The following is a 22,025-nucleotide window of genomic DNA, read 5'->3' as shown; positions in this document are numbered from 1 at the left end:
GCATGGGCTCAGTTGCTCAGTCGTGTTCGACTCTGTGACTCATGGACTGTAGCCTGCCAGGCTCCTCTGTCCATGGGATTCTCCAGGCAAGAATACTGGAGTGGGTTGCCATGCCCTCCTCCAGGGGATCTTCCTGATCCAGGGATTCGAACCCATGTCTCTTACAGTATGAAGGTATTACATGCACTGGCAGGTGAATTCTCTACCACTGGTGCCACCTGGGAAGTCCCTTAATGATGTGAGCAGGCCTAATAAATTTGTTTTATTTATGAAAGGATATTGTCATGGGCATCGCTCAGTATTTTATAACATTTTGTAAGTCACTGGTTTTGTCTTGCTTTGTTTTTCTATCTGATGGACCCTGGAGTGCAGACCTCTGCTTCTGTTTGCCTCTTCCCTCCTGTACTAGAAATCTGAAAGCCACATTTGTGACCCACCTCTTGCAATGCCCCAAGATATCCATTATTTTTCCTAACAGTATCATCCCTATTACTAATATTCTCCCTTATTTATTATTTCTTATAGTATTACATGTATTTTTGAAAGCCACTTTATTTGTAGAAGGAGGAGGCTATAAATGATCAAAGCAAAAATCCATTCCCCACCTTTTCCCGTAAATTTCAAACCAGCTTTGCCTAATTCATATCAAACTGTGGACTTGGGGTAGGGGGCAGATGCTCTCCTCTCTCCTCACTTTCCAAAGTTGGCCAGAAAAGGACGCAAACTGAGAGCAGAGGCCAGTGCTGACCCACGGAGCCCAGGAGCCCCACAAACACAACCCCTTCGGGAAGGGCTGTGCCCTCTACCTGCCCACACTCCACCCCTGAGGAGCAGCTGCGGCATAAGCACCGAGTCCTGGAGCCGCTGTGCTTACCAGCTCCATACTCTCACTCCCTCCTCTGGGCTCAGCCCCTTCAGCTTCCCACTCTGCTGTTCATACCCAGCCATCCACCTGTTCCCAACCGGCCTGGTGTCTCTCAGACACATCTCAGCCTGACTCCTGCTGCTCAGAGCTCTGCCAGCCAATCCAGCCCCTCAGGCCTCCTTGTCCCACCTGGACCAGGCAGGTGCCTCCTCCATCACCTGCTCCCAGCCTCACTGGTGAAGTCAAGACATGGTGAAGTGGGCTCTGGCACCTCCCAACTCCACCCACCTTGTCTTCTTCCAGGAAGAGGAGATCCTGTCTCTGGGGCTCTAACCCACAAAGCCTAGACTCTGTCATCCCTGTGTGGGCACAGTCTTGTCTCCACTCAATTCTTGCCAATAGCAGCCTCTTTGCCTCCCCTTCTCCCCACTGCTCCCTCACCTAGCAAACCCAGGAATTCATTTCTGGCAAATAGGCAAAGGACAGTCCCAGGTTCACTGCAGAGACTAGCTCTAAGGGGAGAGGCAGACAAAAGAGCAATGAACTGAGAAATGGCAAGTATTACAGATGTGGCCACACAATCTGAACCTGCTGCGAGGTTACATTGCCACTGACAACTACAAGAGTCCAACCAACTTCACCTTCTAAGGATGAACATGTTAGTCGCTCAGTTGTGTTTGGCTCTTTGCGACCCTATGGAGAGGGTAGCCATTCCCTTCTCCAAGGGATATTCCCCACCCAGGGATCGAACCCGGGTCTCCTGCAGTGCAGGCAGATTCTTTACCATCTGAGCCCCGAGAGGATGGCGAGTGAAAAAAATGCCATTGTAAAACCTAACAGCAAGAATAGCAGATTACTATAGCCATTGAGCCTTTATTAATGGCATTAGCAATTATAATGACAACTTGTTTTAATAATAAAAGTCATGTCCATTGGTACACTAATTATAGATACATGTACTCACATATAAGAATATAAGAAAAAAACAAGTTTATAACATGCCAACTGAAATAAGGCACACAGTCATACATAGGTGTACACTGAGTGTATCTATGAATAACCAGATATCACCCTAACAGTGTAATTTCATACACATGCCTGTTTACACACATACACACCTACTCTAGGTGCAATATTACTTCCACAGTGAACAACAAAAGACCCTGGCTTTTGCTAACCAAGTTCTTCAACAGTTAAATTTTAGCCTCAAGATCCACTGTAAACTCCAGACCTTTTGGCAATTAAAATTGCCAGTAAACAACTATTAGCTTTATAGGTTGCTCCTTCTCGTGTCACTCTTTGAATATTGCCAGCCTAGCATTAGCTTCAGCAGGGATCTGTCAACACCTTTTGGAATTCTGACCACATTCTCCAAGATATTAATCTTCCCTTGCCTTCCTGCCTGGCATCAATGCAAATTCAGTGAGCATCTTCTTCTTGCAGTGGCATGGGTTTTTTGAGGCTTGCAGGGCCAGTAGGTTTGCTTCATCTTTTTTTACAGACACTGGAGCCGAAAAGAATGATAACAAATATAGAAAAATAAACACAAATAAGTATCTGAAACCAGGACATACTGATAACACTCTGTGCACTGATGTGATGTCTTCAGCAGTTCCACTTTCCTCCTCTGCTCCTGGGATGAATCAGAGAATATCAGTACAGTACACAACAACACTGAATTTCTGACATCCTCAAGACTGATCGTGAACACAGTAAATGTTTTTTATCATCTGCAAATATTACGGATTTGAGGCCAGATTTGTTTTCCAGTTGTTTTTTTTTTTTAGTAAGCACGTCCAGATATGTAGATGTAACATCAGTTTACTAGGTCTGACACACTAAAGTTTTGGAATCTTTACTATAAAGAAGTCAAATACTGGATAACATGAGCACTTGATTACAGGCCTCTAGAGATCTGGACATTCGCAAAACAGTACAATAGTTATATTCTCAGAATGCTGTAAAAACTCAAACTATACAGGCAAACTTCACACAGGAAATATTTCCAACTAATCTGGTCTCTGAATGAGGCAGTTTTCTTAGCAGATTTATTATACATAATTAATTAAAGAAAGAGCTTTCAAATTTTCCAGAATACTAATAAACACTTATTTGGGCAAATGTATGGCTTCTTTTAATAGTTACCATTTAATAAAGACCCTGTTCTAGGAGAAAAAATAAACACACCAGGGTTTGTCTCAGGTTAAACACTTAACACAAGAAAAAACACATAGGGTCTCTGAAAATCAGCGAATTACAAGCCAATTCAATAACACTTCTGAACACCTGTTGTGTGCCCAGCGCAGAGCTTCACATAGGGGCTGCAAATGATGAAGAAATTTGTTAGCCACACTTTCCTGTGTCTTTGAGTATCTTATACTTTTTTTGTTGGAAACTAGACACTTTTAATAACAGTGTCAACTCTGAAAATCAGATTTTCTCTCCTTCCAGTATGCTGCTGCTGTTGTTACTGCTGTTTGTTTGTTTAGTGACTAATTCTGTAAGGTCTGTATTTTTCCATCACATACAGCCACCAAAGTTTCTGCTCAGTTAGTTTAGTGGTCAGCTAATAACTGAACGGAGACTTCCTTAAATGCCCTGAACAGTAAGTGTCCCACCCGTCGCCAAGGGGCTGTATGTGTGTTGGGTAAGCCTTCAATGCTTCAACAATTTAAAACCTTACTGGCCTTTACTTTCAGCTTTTTTGGAGTCTCAAAATCAGCCAGAAGCAAGAATGAGGGGCTCCTCAAGTCTTCCCTGGGCATGCTCAGAGCCCTGCCCACATGCACGGTCTTCTAGAGCAGCGGTCCCCAACTTCTTTGCACCAGGGATCGGTTTCATGGAAGACAATTTTTCCACAGACCAGGGGTGGGGGAATGGCTTCGGGATGGTTCAAGTGCATTACATTTATTGTGCACATTATTTCTATTATTACTGCATCAACTCCATCTCAGATCATCAGGAATTAGATCCTGGAGGCTGGGGACCCCGGAAACAGGAATGTGTCAGAGCTTCTCAAAACCCCTTATGGACTTCCCATTTTCAAGACATTCTCCTTAAGCGTTTTGACCTATTTCTTGTTTGCTCCAACTGGTATCACAGCTGCTGGCTAGTATCACCATTACAATGACAAACAACTGCCGCTGAGTGTGTTCAGCAGACATCCTAAGAGGGCTTCTAATACAGGGTAACCTCTGAGCCAGGACAAATAAAGACCAGCCCTGTGAATGAGGTTTTACCAGGCAGCTTCCAGACACATCAAACAGCGGTAGTTCTCTGGGACTAGAGTTTTGGGGAAGCTTCAAACCTGTTCTTCCCTCTCCAATGACTACTAGGCTGCTTGTTTTAAAGCGACTATGAATATTACAGGGCTTCCCTCGGGGCTGAGTTGGTAAAAAACCCACCAGCAATGCAGGAGACCTGGGTTCAATCCCTGGGTTGGGAAGATCCCCTGGAGAAGTGAACAGCTACTCACTCCAGTATTCTAGCCTGGAGAATTCCATGGACTGTATAGTCTATGGGGTCACAAAGAGTCAGACGCTACTTTAACAATGCATACTACTATATATAAAATAGAAAACAACAAGGCCCTACTGTACAGCACAGGAAATTATATTCAGTATCTTATAACAACCAAAGGAAAAGAGTCTGAAAAGTATACATATACATACATATATGCATGCATAAAACTAAATCACTTTACTGTACACCAGAAACTAACACAACATTGTAAATCAACCATACTTCAAACACACACACACACACATATATATAATTTTTTTAAAAAAACTAAGCTACCATGGAGCCAGGGACAGGGAACGGGAGTAGAGCAAGTTAAGAGAAAACAAAATTCATTGTTCCTACTATGACTCAGTCATTTCCCTTGAATAAAAACTCTGAGGATTATAGCAAGTCTTTTGCTAATTTCTAGATTTCTGAAAAGTTGATTTTGATCATTTTTTCCGGTGTTCACATTGTTTTTAAAGAGAGGCAGATATCTACAGGTCCTTCTACCATTCCAGAAGTAGTTCTTAATATAAATTTAAGTTTAAAGACATATTTTGTTATAGAAAAATGACAAGATGATAAAAATAGAAAAAAATAGAAAATTTCTGACCATGATCTTTTAAATGACTATGGCTATCAAGTTACTATGATATTTGGATCCTGTTTAAATACATCAAAATGACAAGATTTACAATAAACTGAAGACTGTACCCTCTGCATTTAAACTTAAACAAACAAACAAAAAAACGGAGTGAAACAGTATTAAGTAAAAGGGACTTTCCTCTCTCAAATTCCTTTAGGGGATACACAAGCAAAAAAGTACTTTTTCAAGTATTTTGTCAACTTGTTTTAATTAGTATAGGAGCTATAGTAAAGCTCACTTAAGTATATCTGTCTTAAAAAAGTTTTATCAACACCTTCAAATCAGCCTTCTGAAACTTACACAATGATGACATCACACATCCATTCAGGAATCTTAGAAACTCCCAGCCCAAAGCCCCAGGTCCCTCGACTACGCTCAAAGAACTCCACAACTAGGTCCGGGACTGGATCTCCCACCTGCTCACCCACGAGGCCCATGTGCCAAGCCTCTGCTTCGGTCACCAGCCCTCCCTGTGGGGCAGTACTGAGCGCCGATCAGAGGAGGAGACTGGTGCCCACACCACACCTCAGACTCACCAGGGGGTTAAAAATCATTTCTTGACTAACTGGTATTTTCTCAAGTAAAAACTAAAAAAGTTTTTAAGTAAATTTTCTCAACTATTTTGAGATCTTTCTCTACTAAAACTTCTTAAAAGATACTAAGTCCTGTAATGAAGGGAAACTAATACTTTCAAAGTATTTTGTCAACTTGTTTTAATTAGTATGGGAGCTATAGTAAAGCTCACTTAAGCATGTCTGTCTTAACCTCTGATTTAGTTTATCCTCTCTGATGTTATTTTAGTGTGTGAGACTGTTCCAAAGAGTGTAGCAAGTTGAGTACATGGAGATTAAATTCAGTTAAACATGTTTTCATGCTCTGAATAGGATTTAAACACAAGACTTTTACTCAAACAAACCACTCTACCCAAATAAACATGGAAGCCTCATATTTCCCCCACCAACCAAAATAAAAAACAACAACAACAACAACAATGTGCTCTTCAACTATATTTAACAACTTGGATTTTTAATGTTGTCTCAATAGATTTAGTTTATTCTCCTAGACTCACTTTTTCTTAGGTTCAGTTAAAATTCACAAGCCTACCTAGTCTTAAGCTAAAACTAAATAGAAAGCTACAGACTTCTATTTTACCCATTTTTAAATTTCCATTCTGGCTCAAAAACCCTGATACCAGTAAGAAATCTGTGTCAATAATTAAAGTAGAAAACTCACAGTTCTCTTGTCTACCAGAGATCATGTCAAGACCTAAAAGGACACAGACCCCAAATACATCTGCTTTAGGCTGAATATCAGGATGAAGATAATGGTTTCGTAATTTTCCCTGAATGTTTCTTAAAACTACCAAAATTTCACACAATACAAATAAGACAATCCCTTGGTTCAGATTCTACAAACACGTCCTAAGCTCACAAGAGGATCCTTTAGTGCTCTGCCCAAGGTCATTGAGCTAGCAAGGCGCCTTCCCTCTTCCATACCCACCCATACTGCACTGCCGCTGCTGCTGCAGCTAAGTTGCTTCAGTCGTGTCCGACTCTTAGCTACCCCATGGACTGCAGCCTATCAGACTCCTCCATCCATGGGATTTTCCAGGCAAGAGTACTGGAGTGGGTTGCCATTGCCATTGATACTGCACAGAGATCAATAAAGAGCACAGAGCCAACTTACAAGGAGAGGCAGTGACCAATAACTGTGTAACAAGATACAGTAAGCAGTTTCAGAATTTGAAAGTGTCTCATTCAAAATTATCGAACTACTTACTATGATCTGGTTACAGAAGTTTATTCAGAATGGTCAATGCCCATATCAATCCAGAATTATTTAAAAACTAGGTCTACAGAAGGTCAAGTTAAAGAAACAAGTGCTTAAACCCAATTACAATATAAAGGTCTCCTGACCCCAATCGTTGCACTCCTTAAAAACAAAGGGAGTGAGGTAAATCTACTCTAGCTAACAGAAGTGCTAATCTCAAAAAAAAAAAAAAAAAAAGCCATGAGCAAAGGCTTACTTGTCAACGAGAATAAAGCAACTTTCCTTGGAAAGAACATAAAGATTTGGCATTCTATCAGTAGAGACTATGGAATGGAGCAGCAGAAAGAACACTGGCGTTGAGAAGCAGAACCTCAACCTGCTTGGCCTGAACCTTGCCTGGGTCAACATGCCAACAATCCCCAAGATTCAGGCTACTATTGTCATTAAATCAATAAATCCCCAGCACAACGTGGCTAAATTCATTTCCCTATTCTATCCATACTCCAAGCTAAATCAAATCCTTACACTCCTTTGTTTTCCATATTCCTTTCCTATCCTGCTGAACTCCCTGAAAAATACACTCTCTCAGTTCCCTTGCCTTCCCTTCAAAATAAACCTGGGAAAAAGCATTATAGCATTCCCTTCCACCCCCACAGTCACTCTGCTGTGAGCCAGGGAAAGAAGACAAAGCTTTAGCCTGGGGGGCCACACTACTTGGCCTATTTCTGAAATGCTGCATCAGCAACCAACAAGCAAGTTATAGAATCTGTTGTAACAAGGAATGACTTGTCAAAGGAGAGGGTGTGTCTAAGCCTTATACACACCTCAGTGAAAACGAAAACTAGACTCAAAAATAAATCATGTCTATGTCCAAACTCAGTAGTTCACCATATATACATACTCAAGAGTATGCCATAAAATTTCCCACTGCAAAGGAAGCTCAAAGTTTTTACCCCACTGATATATTAAGCCAAAGATGTCATTATATTACTAACTAAACAATTCCTTTCCCAGTTACTAACCTGTGGAACACAAAATACAATTTTATAGTATGACTATTTTCAAAGGCTCAAAACTATTCACTCTAAACTAGAGGGGAAATATACCATTTATAAACGAGTTAGCAAAAATATCTAGAAATTTCTCTTTTGTCATAAAAGAATTTGTCCAGTTAAATACACTTCTATTAAAATATATAAACATATATAAATGTAAATATGATTATACTCCATATAAATTCGAATCAGTATTTCCAAATCTGTTAAGAAAAAAAATTTCAAATTAATTCTTCAAAAACTCTTCCAAGTCATCTTTAGATCACACATCTCATGGAACATTAAAAAATAAATTATGAGGAAAACTGATACATTACAAAGTCAAAAATTGCAAATCTGAATGTCTCAAAGAGAAGGCTTGTTTTTAATCAACCAAATCCCAAGAAAAACAATGATTTAAAAAAAAAGGCATACATACATTTATATAAACACACCGACACATATACATACCAAGTGTCATATGCCTGTAGAAGTTATCTTGTTAAAATCCATAATACAGTTTGGCATATTCACAATTGTTTAATCTTATTTAGGATGTAAAATCTGAAAGGGAGGTAAAGAAACAACTCAAAGTGTTATGATCTGGAGGAGAAAATGGCAGCCCCCTCCAGGATTCTGGCCTGGAGAATCCCATGGACAGAGGAGCCTGGCAGGCTATAGTCCATAGGGTCACACAGAGTTGGACACGACTGAAGCGACTTAGCACGCATGCACAAAAGTGTTATGAAAGTATCCCAAATGCTTTTACAACACAAACCCCTACTCCACAGAACCCCGGAGGTTGGTAAAGAGCAGGGAGCACAAAGGCCTGAAGTGAGTGGACACAAACTAAAGAAGGCATGATTATAGACTCAGGCACACCAGTGCAAATCATGCAGTACAACAGGCCAAAAGCAAGGCTCTGCTCATCAAATGGTTATAATCACAGCACAGTGTGTGGTTATAATGAAACCTGGGGACAGATGATTCACAGATCACAATGAAACAACCCACAAGTCAGCTCTACTCAGGCTGGGTGAAAGCACCCGCCCCATGGCTTCAGCCTCCACAGGCCTTCCCCTCAGTGGGTCAGAAACCCTAGAAAAGCCCACTCAAGGAGGGCGTTCATCCTGAGACCAGCAGGTAAACACTGAAGATTCCTTGGGAAAACCCACACAGCAAGAGCTGCCAGACTTGAACCTGCAGAGAAATGAAAGGCTCTCCCAAGGAAGCAGAATCGGCATTCTGGAAGAGCAACCTTCACTGCAAGCTGTGGGGCAAAGCCCAGGTTGGCCCCAGGTTCTTCCAACAAATCAGAGCATGCATTCACCACTAGGGGAAGCAGACACACAACCACATGACAAACAACTAGAAAACACCCAAAACCCCAAAGCATGACACAACCATGGCCTTTTTCAAATAGCACTACAGTTTTTTTGCAAGGAGTTAGTCACACACAATATCATGTTATCCTGCTTTCCACAGATAAGAATAGTTGACCTCAGAAAGCTCCATCAGCCTTGCAAAATGGCAGACTTCAAGCTAGGACCTGGGTCTCTCAAATCTCACACTCTTTTAAAAAGAGCAGTGAGTTTGGGAATCTCCTGCAAGTCACAGACGTTTGAGAAGCACAGGGCAGACTGGATCAGCGTGATGAACAGGGCACAAATAAACTCTTGGTCCAGGTGAGTTCTGTGTTCTCACTGTCTTAACACAGAAATGTAATTTCAATGCAAGTGCCAGAATGAAAAAAGTGAGAACTTTCCTATAATTCAGCATTTAAGTTTATGATCACAGGGAATTTACGGGTAACTTAGCCATAAGAGGCCTCAGTTTGTAGCAGAGGTGATAAGTAAATAGTAAGCCTTTATCTACAAGTTCCAAAGTCCTTGGAACTGGCTGGAATAAAAACTGCAAGGGACTTTAAGAATGTGCAAGAAATGACAGGTGTGGAGTATGGGAGCTCAGCTGTCAACTGGACAGGAGTGGTCAGGGAGGAGGTAAAGGAGGGTGGCAGGAACTATAACCAATCCTGTCAAACAAAGCCTTGCAAATTAAATACAAACAGAACCTCAGGAACCTCACAGACAGAAGAAAACAGAACCTCACAAAACTAACAATGTCACTATGCACTGATACCCAAATAAATTCAGTCACTACCCTGACGCCAGGCCTGAACTGCTTTTCCTACAAGTAATTTTACAGACAACTTTCCCTATTCTCTCCTTTCTCTTGGGTTTCTATCTCTACGTGGATTTTCTGGGATCATACAAATCTATAACATTTCTAACCAGCCAGGATGCTTCGAACAAGGTAAGAAGATAAACAAGAAGCCAGGGGAGATGTATGTCAAAAAGTATCCTGAATATACAAAGACCTTGTGCAGATCAATGCCCATTAGTTAAATGGACAAAAGACACAAATAGGGAAAAACACAAATGAACAGTATACACATAAAAAGACATTCATTCAGCTGGCAATTCAATAAACGGAAATGAAAATTACAATGAGATGTGACTTTTCACCTATCTGATTGGCACAGGTGAAAGTGGTTATCAAACTCCCAGTGGAGGAGTGTGGAGAATGGAGCACTCCACGCAGCACCAGAGTAGTGGAAAGAGGGAAACCCTTTCGGGACAGCCGTTTGGCAACATGTATCAAAGCCTTGAAAATCACATGCCTGGTGACCAGTAATCTCACTTCTAGGACTTCGGCCTAAAGAAGATAATTGCATCCTCGCTATGAACTGTGATCCATTAAGAACTGGAAGTGTCTATTCAAATGTCCTGTTTCCGCCATCCCAAGACCAGGAAGTCCTTCTATCAGGAGAAGGATCAGATTAACATGAGTGTACAATGTGTAAGCTAAGTGCTTCCTTGGTCAAGTGTTTTCTTGTTTCACAAATTTCTGATCAAGTACCAGAAAGATAAGCATGAGGTCTTTTAAAAGTAATTTAAATGGCCCTATTGCTTTCTTGGGATTCCCTGGTGGCTCAGCGGTAAAGAATCTGCCTGCAATGCAGGAGGCTCAAGTTCAATTGGCAAGATCCCCTGGAGAAGAGAATGGCTACCCACTCCAGTGTTTTTGCCTAGGAAACCCCATAGACAGAGGAGCCTAGTGGACTAGAGTCCACGGGGTCTAAAAGAGTTGAACACAACTTAGTGACTAAACAATCATAACAATGATTGCTTCCCTTAATGTTTTTATACTAAATTTAAGCCCTCTACTTAAAAACTTATTCATTATTCATACACAAGTTTGCATATCAGTCAAAACAGACCCAGTATCATGTAAGATCTGACTGCAACATCAGTGTCCAGCACATCTCTCCAACACCAGTGTGCCTTTTCTGCAAAAAGAGAGGGAGGCCATCTCTGGAGCTTAGTGTCCCTATCCTCCAATGCAGACTGCAGATGGCAGGGGGTCCCACGTGGCTCCCAGTCAGAGCTCCTTAAAGGGAGTGATCATTGTCCCTGTTGCCGGCAATAGCTGCTCCTGCTTTCTGTGGGTTCCAGGGGTTCTACAGCCTCAACGTAACTACCATCCACACATTTTATCTAACTTGCTACTGAACCACAACACATCATCAGCATTTGTAAAACTAAATGCCCAATACAGTGGGATCGTATCATTATAGGATTAACAACAGTCCAACTTGTAAGCACTGCCCAGTAAGAACAGATCTGAGGAGGTGAAGTGGAAGAATTCTCCAAGCTGCCCTGTGTATCCGACATGCTCGTTTCTGCCTCCATCACAGAAAAATGCTTCCTATTTTCCAATGCCAGTCTCTCTCGTGGCCTCTGGCAGCGCTGTGTCGGTTAGTAACAACCATCACCAAGCATCCCAGGTTCCGCCTCTCAGATTACAGACTGCACCTGCTGCCAATCAAAAATAGCCAGACCTTGATTTCCTCCATTCCCCATTCCCTCCATTTCTGTCCAAGCACTGAGGTCTGTCAGGCATAACAAGTAATGTGTCACTAAATGTGTCGATAAATTCTACAGTTCAGCTAAATATTATATTGATGTAATTGTCACATTCAGGAGTGCTCATTTAGAAACCTAAAATAGTCTGTGATTTAGTTTCAATACTAGTGTCAAAAGACTCCTGAGATGCTTTTATGATTTAAAAGGACATGATCTAAGGTATCAAACCTATACTAACCCCTGGGAAAAACATCCATTTGAAATTTGACTAGTATATCTTCTTTACTTATAGGAGCAAGTTGACATCTTCCTAACTTGCCTAATTTATCTTCTCAGTTTATAAAGGCATATGCCGTAAGGCCATCTATTTCTAGTAAATTTCCAATAAAATGAAAAATAGAAATCCAAAATCATAGCATTATCTTTTTAATCTGCTATTATGGGGGTGATACTGAACTTCAACGAGTTTTGAAGGGGTTCAGAATCTGCCACTGTGGCCTAAAAATTATTTTAAGCGGAAGGCATTTGGGTTCCTGAAATCTGCCTAAAAACAGACCCTCTCAAAAGAACTCAATTGTCATATATCCCCTTTCAAAAGCAACCTGAGAAGATTGACTTTTACCGTCAGAAATAAGTCTCCACACCACACCTAAACACACACTGTCACAAAATGATCATCACCCATGTATTCTTTTAGGGCCCACTGAGCTCTTCAAAAATTCATTTGTTTTCCTATAGGTCCCCTTTCTCCCTCTCCCCTACTCTTACTAAGAAGCCACTTGCTTTCCTAGAAGAACCCTTCTCCCCTCCCCATCTCTTATTAAGATAGTACATAAGCCACAAATTCTAACCACCCCTTTGAGTCACATTTTTGTCTGTGAGTAAATCTGTCTTTTCTCTTGCTACTCTGTCAGTTTAATTTGCAAGCCCCAAAATCATGAACCTAAGAGGCGAGAAGAAAAGTTTTTCCTCCTTGACAATTTAAATCAGTAAAGTATCAATACACTGCACTATGTGTACATGAGAACCATGCAAACGTTATTATTCCAAACAATGATATGATTAACATTTAACACTTCCTTTTTAAGTTCTCCTTCACTTTTCTTTTAACTTCCTCTTAATATCTTTCTTGTTTCTAACTTTTAGATTGCTTTCAAGTACTATCCTCCTAAGTATAATTTAGCAGAAATGATTTGTTTTTCTATCCACTTCTGATAAATCAGAACATACAATTAAGAATTAGAAATGCTACTTATTTTTTGACAGTTTACAAAAACCTCTCAAGTACAATTGAGCTAAAGCATCCTGTTGATTAAATAAAATAAAGCAAGCTACTATTTCACCAACCACTGAGAAATGGAAGCTTTCTGAAACACACAGACTTAAAAACACAGTCACTTTGTATAAAATAATGACATCTCCCTCACCAGTGTTTATTGTTTTAAAACTGATTTGATGAGGATAAAAAATAAAATGACAAATATAATTAGTCCAACCTAGCACAGAGACAGACACTTTCTATCAAGATGTGAAAAATAAACCACAGCAACAACCCTTCCATCCAGAGGAAGCCCTTCGGCTCATATGGTACCCAGCCCTCCCTTGGCATCACGTTCTCTGAAGTTCACCTCAATTAGCTAACCTCCCATGGCTAACAGAGCATCAGGATGCTGGTGCCCACAATTAAGAGAGACTTTTCCTTGGGGCTGTCACACTTTCATCTTGCTGTGCAGAAAGGCAGTGTGTGCTGTGTGCCCACTACTTTACTGAAAAATCACAATCAACAGTCAGTGGCAGGCTGGACCACCAAACCATGATTAGCTGTAAAATAAAAGAAGGACTGCCGAAAGACACCCATGATGTTAAAATAAACAACAACTTAACAAGCTTGCCAACCTATGATTATTTCCCTTCGCAGGATCAATCGATCATGTCTTTGCTTATAAACCTCAGGGATGGTTCTGTACTGGTGACAAAGCATCCAGATTTGACTGTCTGGACCCATGTCCTTTCCACCACCGAACCTCACACCAGCCACGAACTACTACAGCAGCAACCAGAACTCAAGGCTCTTGCCCACCTCCCCCAGCCACCCCTGAAACATCCTTCCTCTGCTTTCAGAGCTAACTGCTTCTCTTCCTGCAAGACCCAGCTCAAAGGTCCTCTCTTGCAGGAAACAAATCCTTTCTTGTACTGGGCACCTATGATCATTACCCCTGACGTGTACATGTCTCTCTCCCAGTTTCACCATGAGCCTGTGGGGGTGCAGATTCTGATGTCTCCATGTATAATTCAATGTTACACTTCCAGTCATAGAAGACAGTGGGCACATAATAAATGTTTAGTAAATGCATGAGTGCACAGATGAACAAAACAGTGAATGAGCAAACAAACAAACACAGGAGCTAATGAATGAACTTTCAAGCTGCTGCCTGGAGAGAGGAAAGGGTCTTTTAAATCTTAATAATATTAAGCCCCAGCTGATCCCCAAAGAACACCGGAGCGCCTCACCTCCTCTGAATTACTCTTCAATTCTATGTGCTCAGCTCATTTGCCCATGTCCTCAGACACAAGCCCCAGCTTTAATCCAATACGTGACCACCTCACAAGTTCCTGCTCCTTATTCCATAGTTGCCTTTGCGTGGTACATGAAATAACCTACTCTCATTCATTTCCATGAAGACTCCCAACTAAGCCATAAGCCCCCAGGGCCTGATTCTTTTGTCCTTGTAATCCCAGAGGCTAACACAGTGCCTGACAAATAGCACGCGCTCAATACATATGAGATAGATAAACGAATGAATGAAGAAAGGAAGAGGAAACCATTTTCACAGTTTGCTTTTTACTTTTGGCTAAATCTTCTGATTTTTCCAGGTAAACTATGGAAAGAGAGATGATGAGGGAAGAATAGAAAATCATGCATAGTCAAATCAATGCCTGAATAAAAATCAGTATGATACCACAGTCTTTTTCTACGTTAAGAAATCAGCTTATTGTCTCTCAGTGTCTGTTTTCAACAGAATAGTTTAACAAGTTTTGTAACGATAAGGCTGAACAAATCACAAAACTTATAAAAGACATTGCTAATAGTGTTCATATCTGCCAGGTCCTACACCAAGATCTTCCACATATTTCGTTTTTCTTAATCTGCAAAAACACTCCAAAGGGTTGTGTTCAGAAAGTGGAGGCTGAGAGAGGTTAGGTCACTTTGCCCTTAAGTTGTGGCATCTTGGATTACACCCAGGTCTGTTCAAACACCACGTTTTGACTAAAACTTACAAAAAATTCTAGGGCTTATTTTTTCAGATTAGAGTAACAGCACAGAAAGAATTTCAAAAGCTTATGCTTGCATCCTCACTAATGCTCGTGCATGCATGTTCAATCTCTGAGTCGTGTCTGACTCTTTGTGATCCCATGGACTATCACCAGTTACTAAGATACCATTTACCATTATTAGGTATTTTGCTGAATCCTTGTTAGCCACCAGATCACTAAAGAGCACAGGAGAAATAAATGCAGCCTTGGAAAATACCCCCAAGTATGGCAGCATCTGCTCCAGGCTCTGAATCTAAACAGGGCCTCCCTACAGCTGATACGTTTGGGGAGTACCAGCAATTCTCCAGCTCACCTTTAAAACAGTAAGAACTAGAAACTGAAGAGGCTGTGGGGAAAGGGCACTCTGCCACAGTGAAGTTACAATGGTACAACCTTTCCATAGGGCAATCTCCAGGCATGTATTAAAAGTCATAACAAAGTGCATATTCTTGGACATAGCAAGTCTATAGGTAATAGTTTATTTTAAAGAAATATCTGAATAATGCTTAGAGATGTACAAATAAGAACTTAAAGATCAAACAAGAGCAGAATGATCAGTTTATTCAAGATGCAGACACACAATGGTATATTATGCAATCATTAAAAATAGTGATGTACCTGTACTTACTACTCTGCTGAAATGTCCACAGAAGCTCTCCAGCTAACAGTTGTCACCCCCCTCCCAGATCATTCCCTCTTCCTGGGGGCATCCGATGTCCAGTGACCAACTAATGTGTATGGGGGCGGAGAGGGGCAGGCAGTAGTTAAGGCCCCACCCACATGCCTCAATGTAAGATAACTCAGGAGGGCCAGACAAGCTCCAGAGCTCCCTCTGCATCATAGCTCAGCTCCTCCCTCTGCTCAGCCTTGCTTCCCTCACTCCCTGACCAGTAATGATGCAAAGAGTACATCCAGTAAACATCTGGCAGGTAAATCTTTGTCTCAAAGACTATTTCCAGAATCTAAGATGAGTGGCTAACCCTTAGTAGGCTCGTATCATGTAAGTCAGCCACTATATATATATATATATATATATATATATATATATATATATAAAATATTGTATGTTGTTGTTGTTGTTCAGTTGCTAAGTCATGTCTGACTCTTTGGGACCCTATGGACTTCAGCACGTCAGGTTCCTCTGTCCTCCACTATCTCCTGGAGTTTGCTCAAATTCATGTCCATTGAGCCAGTGATGCTAACCTAACCAACTCATCCTCTGTCATCCCCTTCTCCTGCTTTCATCTTTCCCAGCATCAAGGTCTTTTCCAATGAGTCAGCTCTTCGAATCAGGTGGCCAAAGTATTGGAGCTTAAGCATCAGCTTAATATTATGTATAATGTTATATACATAATATTATAATAAGTGCAAGATCAATCACTGGGTAAACTAACCCCATCTACTACAAAGAAGAATGAATGAATGGTTGAATGAATGAAGGCAAACTCAGCAGCCCAGAGGTTCTGGCAGTAGTCAGGAATGAATGGAATGGTGAACCATGGTCATCCATAAAACAGATATATATAAAAAGGATTTGAGATCCAGGCACATTAAAAAGTAGATACTATGACCAAGGGTTCATATATTTTTAGGCCTCAAGCAAAAACCAGTGGCCTTTTGGAACCAGAATTCCAGAGTGAAACTATACATGGGTACAATCTACTGCATGATTACTAGATCCTAAAAATAATCACTGGCAAATCTTGTCCATCTACAATCAAAATGTTGCAATACATGCAGACAGATGTTTACTATGTAGAAAGAGGACAGCGCTTCCTCATCTTTTACTCCAATCCCCACAAAAACTTCATAAACCAGTATCTGAAAATGTACTAATTAATTTCTTCTTAGGGGTACAAAGTCCTTACAATTAATATTCAACTTAACCAAGAAGCCTAACTTCAAGTAGTTTAACTTCAACTATAACCCAGCCATGGCTTCCTCAAGGTTTCCCTAACCACCATATCTTTTTTTATAGAATCAGTAGTTAAAAATAACTACTGACTAACAGTGAAAAACTAAGAACAATATTACCCTGCCCTGGTGTCCACACTGCCCAGGAAACACAAGACATAAAACCATTCTATGAACTCCAAACAACTACAAATAAACACTATTAACTTTAGGTGAAGTCATAAAGTTTGAATGCTTGCAGATGTAGATCACAACTGACTTAACAGTGAGAGCAAATCATTTAAAAGTTTAATAATGTAAATATACTACACTCTTGAAATAACTGATGTGTAATATTCATAATCACGAAATCTAATGTCACAGCTAAATAAAAAGTTGACTTAGATACTATGAGTTCAATTAATGTCATCCTGAAATTTAAAAATAAGTGGGTTTTATCAGTTGATTGAGAGGTTGCACGTATCAGTTGCCCCTTCCTTTAAAAATTCATCAATGCCACCTCTCCCACGTCCACATTAAAAAACACATCTTTAAATGGTAAAAAAAAAAAAGAAGAAAAAAAAGCATTTATAATTTCCTTATTTACCAATTTTGCACAAAGGAGACTTCAGCACCCATGTGCAATTATCATCAACTGCAGTGAGAGATTCTTCACATTAAGGTGGATCACTCACTGAGACTTCACACCACGTCAGAATCAAGAATTTGGCATCATAAAATTCAACTCACTGGGGACTCCTGGGTGGTTCAGCGGCTAAGACTCCACCCGTGCTCCCGGTGTAGGGGGCCCAGATTCAACCCCTGGCCAGGGAACTAGATCCCACATGCCGCAACTAAAGATTCTGCATGCCCAACTGAGACACAAAGCAGCCAAATAAATAAATAAACAAACATTAAAAACAAAAAAATATGCGACTCACTGCTCTAACATAAGTTTGTACCTTCTCTAAGTGTGATTATTGCTGTTTGGCCCATTTCTTTCTTTTTCTCCCCATTCATGTAACAAAACAAGCTCCAAATCACAAATACATACCTTCACACAGATATACACAGAACTGCTAAATATACCTGAGATTGCCACTTCAGTGGACAGCAGTAAGAGGGGCACCATAACCATAGCCTAAGGGAAACATTCCCTCACACCAGCTTTACAAGGTCGTATCTTTTGAAGAAAGAAGAAAAGGGAACAGTCAACCTGAAACTTTCAAGCAGATGCAGGGTAAGCCCTCTGAACCACCCCCAGGAATGCAAGCTCCAGTAAGGACCAGGAGGCGGCCCTTTCTTGACTGCCACCTGTCCTTTAATACTTAACACAATACTTGTAACATGGTAAATGGTTAGTATCTTTTGAATGAGTGAATGACAGCTGTCATTCACTGATAACTTACTTTCCTTGACAAACTTGACTAAGCTTGTTACAAAGGTAACCAGCCTCTAAAACAACAAGTACTAGGGGCTGGGTAGAGAAGGGACACTGAGCCTCATGATAACTTCCTGAGGGAGTCAATACAATCAGTATAATTCTTTTTACTGATTTTACAGGGTAGGAAATTGAGGCTCAGAACAGCTGTCCTTCCCAAGATGACAAAACTGAATGGCTGAGCAAAGAGTCTCTTCTTTCTCCTCTGCCACATCAATACCAAGATGAAGTTTAGTACAAAAAAAGGGGGGGGGGGTCCATTAAAGTGACTCAGAAGGTAAAACATCTGCCTGCAAGGCAGAGACCCAGGTTTGATCCCTGGTCAGGAAGATCCCCTGGAGAAGGGACTGGCAACCCACTCAGTATTCTTTCCTGGAGAATTTCACAGAGGAGCCTGGGGGGCTACAGTCCATGGGGTCACAAAGAGTCAGACACAGCTGAGCAACTACACTCTCCTTCATGGGGGAGGAAAAAAAAAAACAACACACCAAAGACAGTCTGGCCAAAATTTGACTTTTCAAACATTCACAAATGGGATGTTTGTTCCTGGGGAAACAAAATAAAACCTTCCTATTTCAAAATTGCAGAGATATAGCCAATGGGGCCTAAGGTTCTGTTTCTAATAGGCTAATCTTCAGCCTCCTCTGCTCTGATCACCGTGGGGGTTCTTCTAAGTGCAGTTCACCTGTTTAAAAAGTAAGTGATCTACATAAAGAAGGGGTTTGGAAGCTGAAACCCACAAGTTAAAAGTCAGATATTAGGAACCCAATCTCTCTTCATTAAAATATACCTATATTCCCCTCCCCGAAAACCTGCTCGACCAGAGGAATTCTAAGAACTGCCCAAGTCCGAAAAAGTGTTTGCCCAGCACCCTATAAGACTGTGTGTCTGCAATGACAACGGCAATCCTGCGGCATCTTCACTATTCCTTAAATGCTCCCTCAAAAGGTGCATTCAGATTATTAAGTTTCCTCCTAAAATGTGAAGTAGAATTAAATGATTTTTTTTTTTAACTCCGGGCTGAGAACGGAAGTCAAGTTCAGATTCTCTTCCTTCCTCAAGAGAGCAGAATTAAAGAGCACACCCCCGCCCCCTCACCCCAGCGACACACACACACACCCTACAGTAAAAATGTCTCGGGGCCTCTTCACCTGTGGCAATCGACACAGCAAGCCCCGGTCGGCCGGGACTTGAGGCTCCCCTTCACTCAGGGGAGGGGAAGGCGGGTGGGTGAGGGGAGCACAGGGAAGAAGGAACTGGTGCCTAAGTTTTCAATCGGGCCATTCTTCTCAACTTGAGCAGCTCTTTCTCTCCTTCCTTCCTTCCTCCCCCCTGGTCTGGGGCACACACTCGGCTTTGCCAACGCGGGCACAACGGGCAGGGCCTGAGGGGAGCTCCGCCCCGACCGGGGACCCGAAAGCCCCTCGGAGTTTGGGCTGCCCGGAGCGCGCGACCGGAGAGCCGCGCGGACACCGAGCCGGGGCCGCCGATCGATCGCCGCCGCTGTGCGTGGGGACCAGGAAGGGGCAGCCGCGGCGGGGCGGAGGGGCGGGGTGAGCACTTCCTGACTCTCGCATTGTCCACGCATCGCCCGCGCCACCCTGGGCCCCGCCGCCGCCACGCCGTCCCCGTCGGTGAGGAAGTTGGCGCTCGCCCGACCGGCCCCGACTTACCGTTCTTGGCGTCGCCCGCGGCTGCAGCCCCCGCGGCGGCCGCGGCGTTGGCGGCGCCCGGCCCCGCGCCTCCCGCGCCCGCCGCGCCCCCGGTGCCGGGTGCGCCCGCCGCCGCCGCCCCGCAGCCGGCCGCCGCCGCCAGGGCCCCCCCGGCCGCCGCGCCCGCCGCTGCCAGGGCCCCGGCTCCATTTTCCTGCTCGTCCCCGCTGCTGTTGGCGCGCTTGTTTTTGCGGCCGCCTTTACTGTTTTTGGGGTTGGGCATCTCGCGAGCGTCCAGGTGCCCCGCGTCGGTGAAGGCGGCTCCCAGCGGCGCGACGCCGCGTCCGGGAGGCCGAGAACGGAGGGCGCGGGCCGGCGGCTCCGCTGGCGCCCGTCTAGCCGCGCGGCCCGCGCCGCGCCATCCCGGCTGCCGCGCCCTCCCCGGCTTCCTGGAGCCGGCGCGCGGTCACCCGAGGCTCGGAGCCGCGCGGGCGCCGCGGGCTCGGGGCGCGAGCAAGACGCTCTCCAGCCGGAGGGAAAAGGCGGGTCTCGGGCTTGTTTTGATTCGGCTTCGCTGACACGCTCTGGCCCCGCCCCCTCCCGTGACGACACTGGGGATTCGGCCTGGCCACACCCACCAGGTGACCTCACGGTGGCCTGGCCCGCCCGCGTGACGTCACGCCCCGCGCTGAGCCGGCAGCCTTAGAGTGACGTCATCGGGGCGCCCGCACTCCGGGTCTCCGGCTGCACCTGGGCGCCTGCGGACCTGCCTTCCTGTAATAGCCCTAAACGCCAGTCCAGTGGCATCTGGAGTTAGTCGGGGGCCCTCTGACCTTCATGTAATTGAGGCTTAGGACAATATGATCGGTGGAAAATAAGGGGGTGACCAGAACAGAATTGGAAAACAGAGGCTTTCTAATTAATCATCCATCAAAAGGCTCTGCCATTCAGAAATAATTGTAGATTCACTAATTAAAGAAATCTAGTTGAGTTCCTAGACCATGAGAAAGGACAGAAGAGTCCATGAATGGAAGGCCGTCACAGTCTAGTGGTGAAACCATGAGAAAGGACAGAAGAGTCCATGAATGGAAGGCCGTCACAGTCTAGTGGTGAAACCTCTGGTTCAAACAGGACCCACCATCCAGGGATGATACTAAACGTCTCCTGGGATCAAGACGCAGGCCCTGCCTGGAGGGGAAACCCAATCCCCGTGGACTGAGTTGTCCTGAAAGATCGGCGGCCACTGTTGTGAGCAGGTGGAGAGTAGAGGGTGACACCACTGAAAAGGCAGTGACTTGAGGGGCAGGGGACCCCAGAAACAGTTTCACGTGGTCTCTTTTTCTGCAACTTTTTTTCGCTTTTTTGAAGACCAGCTCCTTCCCACCCTTCAGGCCTCAGCTCAAACACATCACTTCCTTCACAGTGATAGAACTGACACCCTTCCCCAAAAGGGCTATCAGAAGTACCACCTCATCCATCTCTAATTATGTTGTCAATGTATATATGTTTACTTATTTCCTGTCTATCTGCTTCTCAAATGAAAACTCAGCATGTAGGAGATTTTATCTGTCTTGGGCACCTCAGCAGGACAGCTGGCATGTATTTGTTGAATGTATAAGTTAAGTTCTTTTCCCATGAACTGTAGAGGGAAAACTATTAACTGACAATTTCCCTTCCTATACAGTGTGATCTTCTTTAATTAACCCAGCTCTCCAGCTCTCTTGGAACTCTGCTCAATGTTATGTGGCAGTCTGGATGGGAGGGGAGTACCGGGGAGAATGGATTTATCTATATGTATGGCTGATTTATCTATATGTATGCAAGGAGATCCAACCAGTCCATCCTAAAGGAGATCAGTCCTGGGTGTTCATTGGAAGGACTGATGTTGAAGCTGAAACTCCAATACTTTGGCCACCTCATGTGAAGAGTTGACTCATTGGAAAAGACCCTAATGCTGGGAAGGATTGGGGGCAGGAGGA

General features: G+C 43.1%; 1 protein-coding gene across 4 annotated transcripts in view; it reads right to left on the bottom strand.

Moving 5' to 3' along the window:
- The window catches only part of HECA (HECA ribonucleoprotein granule regulator), a 45,651-nt gene extending 24,097 nt beyond the window's left edge, over positions 1 to 21,554 (bottom strand). For all 4 annotated transcript variants that reach the window (XM_081528978.1, XM_081528979.1, XM_081528976.1 and 1 more), the window contains exon 1: positions 20,068 to 21,554. In XM_081528978.1, the coding sequence (XP_081385104.1) occupies positions 20,068 to 20,329 (262 nt within the window). In that variant the 5' untranslated portion in view covers positions 20,330 to 21,554. The remainder of the gene's footprint in view (positions 1 to 20,067) is intronic.
- Positions 21,555 to 22,025: the final 471 nt, after the last annotated feature.

Source organism: Giraffa tippelskirchi, chromosome 9 (genome assembly GCF_054371585.1).
Source record: "Giraffa tippelskirchi isolate mGirTip1 chromosome 9, T2T-mGirTip1v1.2.pri, whole genome shotgun sequence".
Classification (NCBI taxonomy): Eukaryota; Metazoa; Chordata; class Mammalia; order Artiodactyla; family Giraffidae; genus Giraffa; species Giraffa tippelskirchi.
The sequence above is the reverse complement of the archived record's forward strand: the minus strand, read 5'-3'. Positions and strand labels throughout refer to the sequence as shown.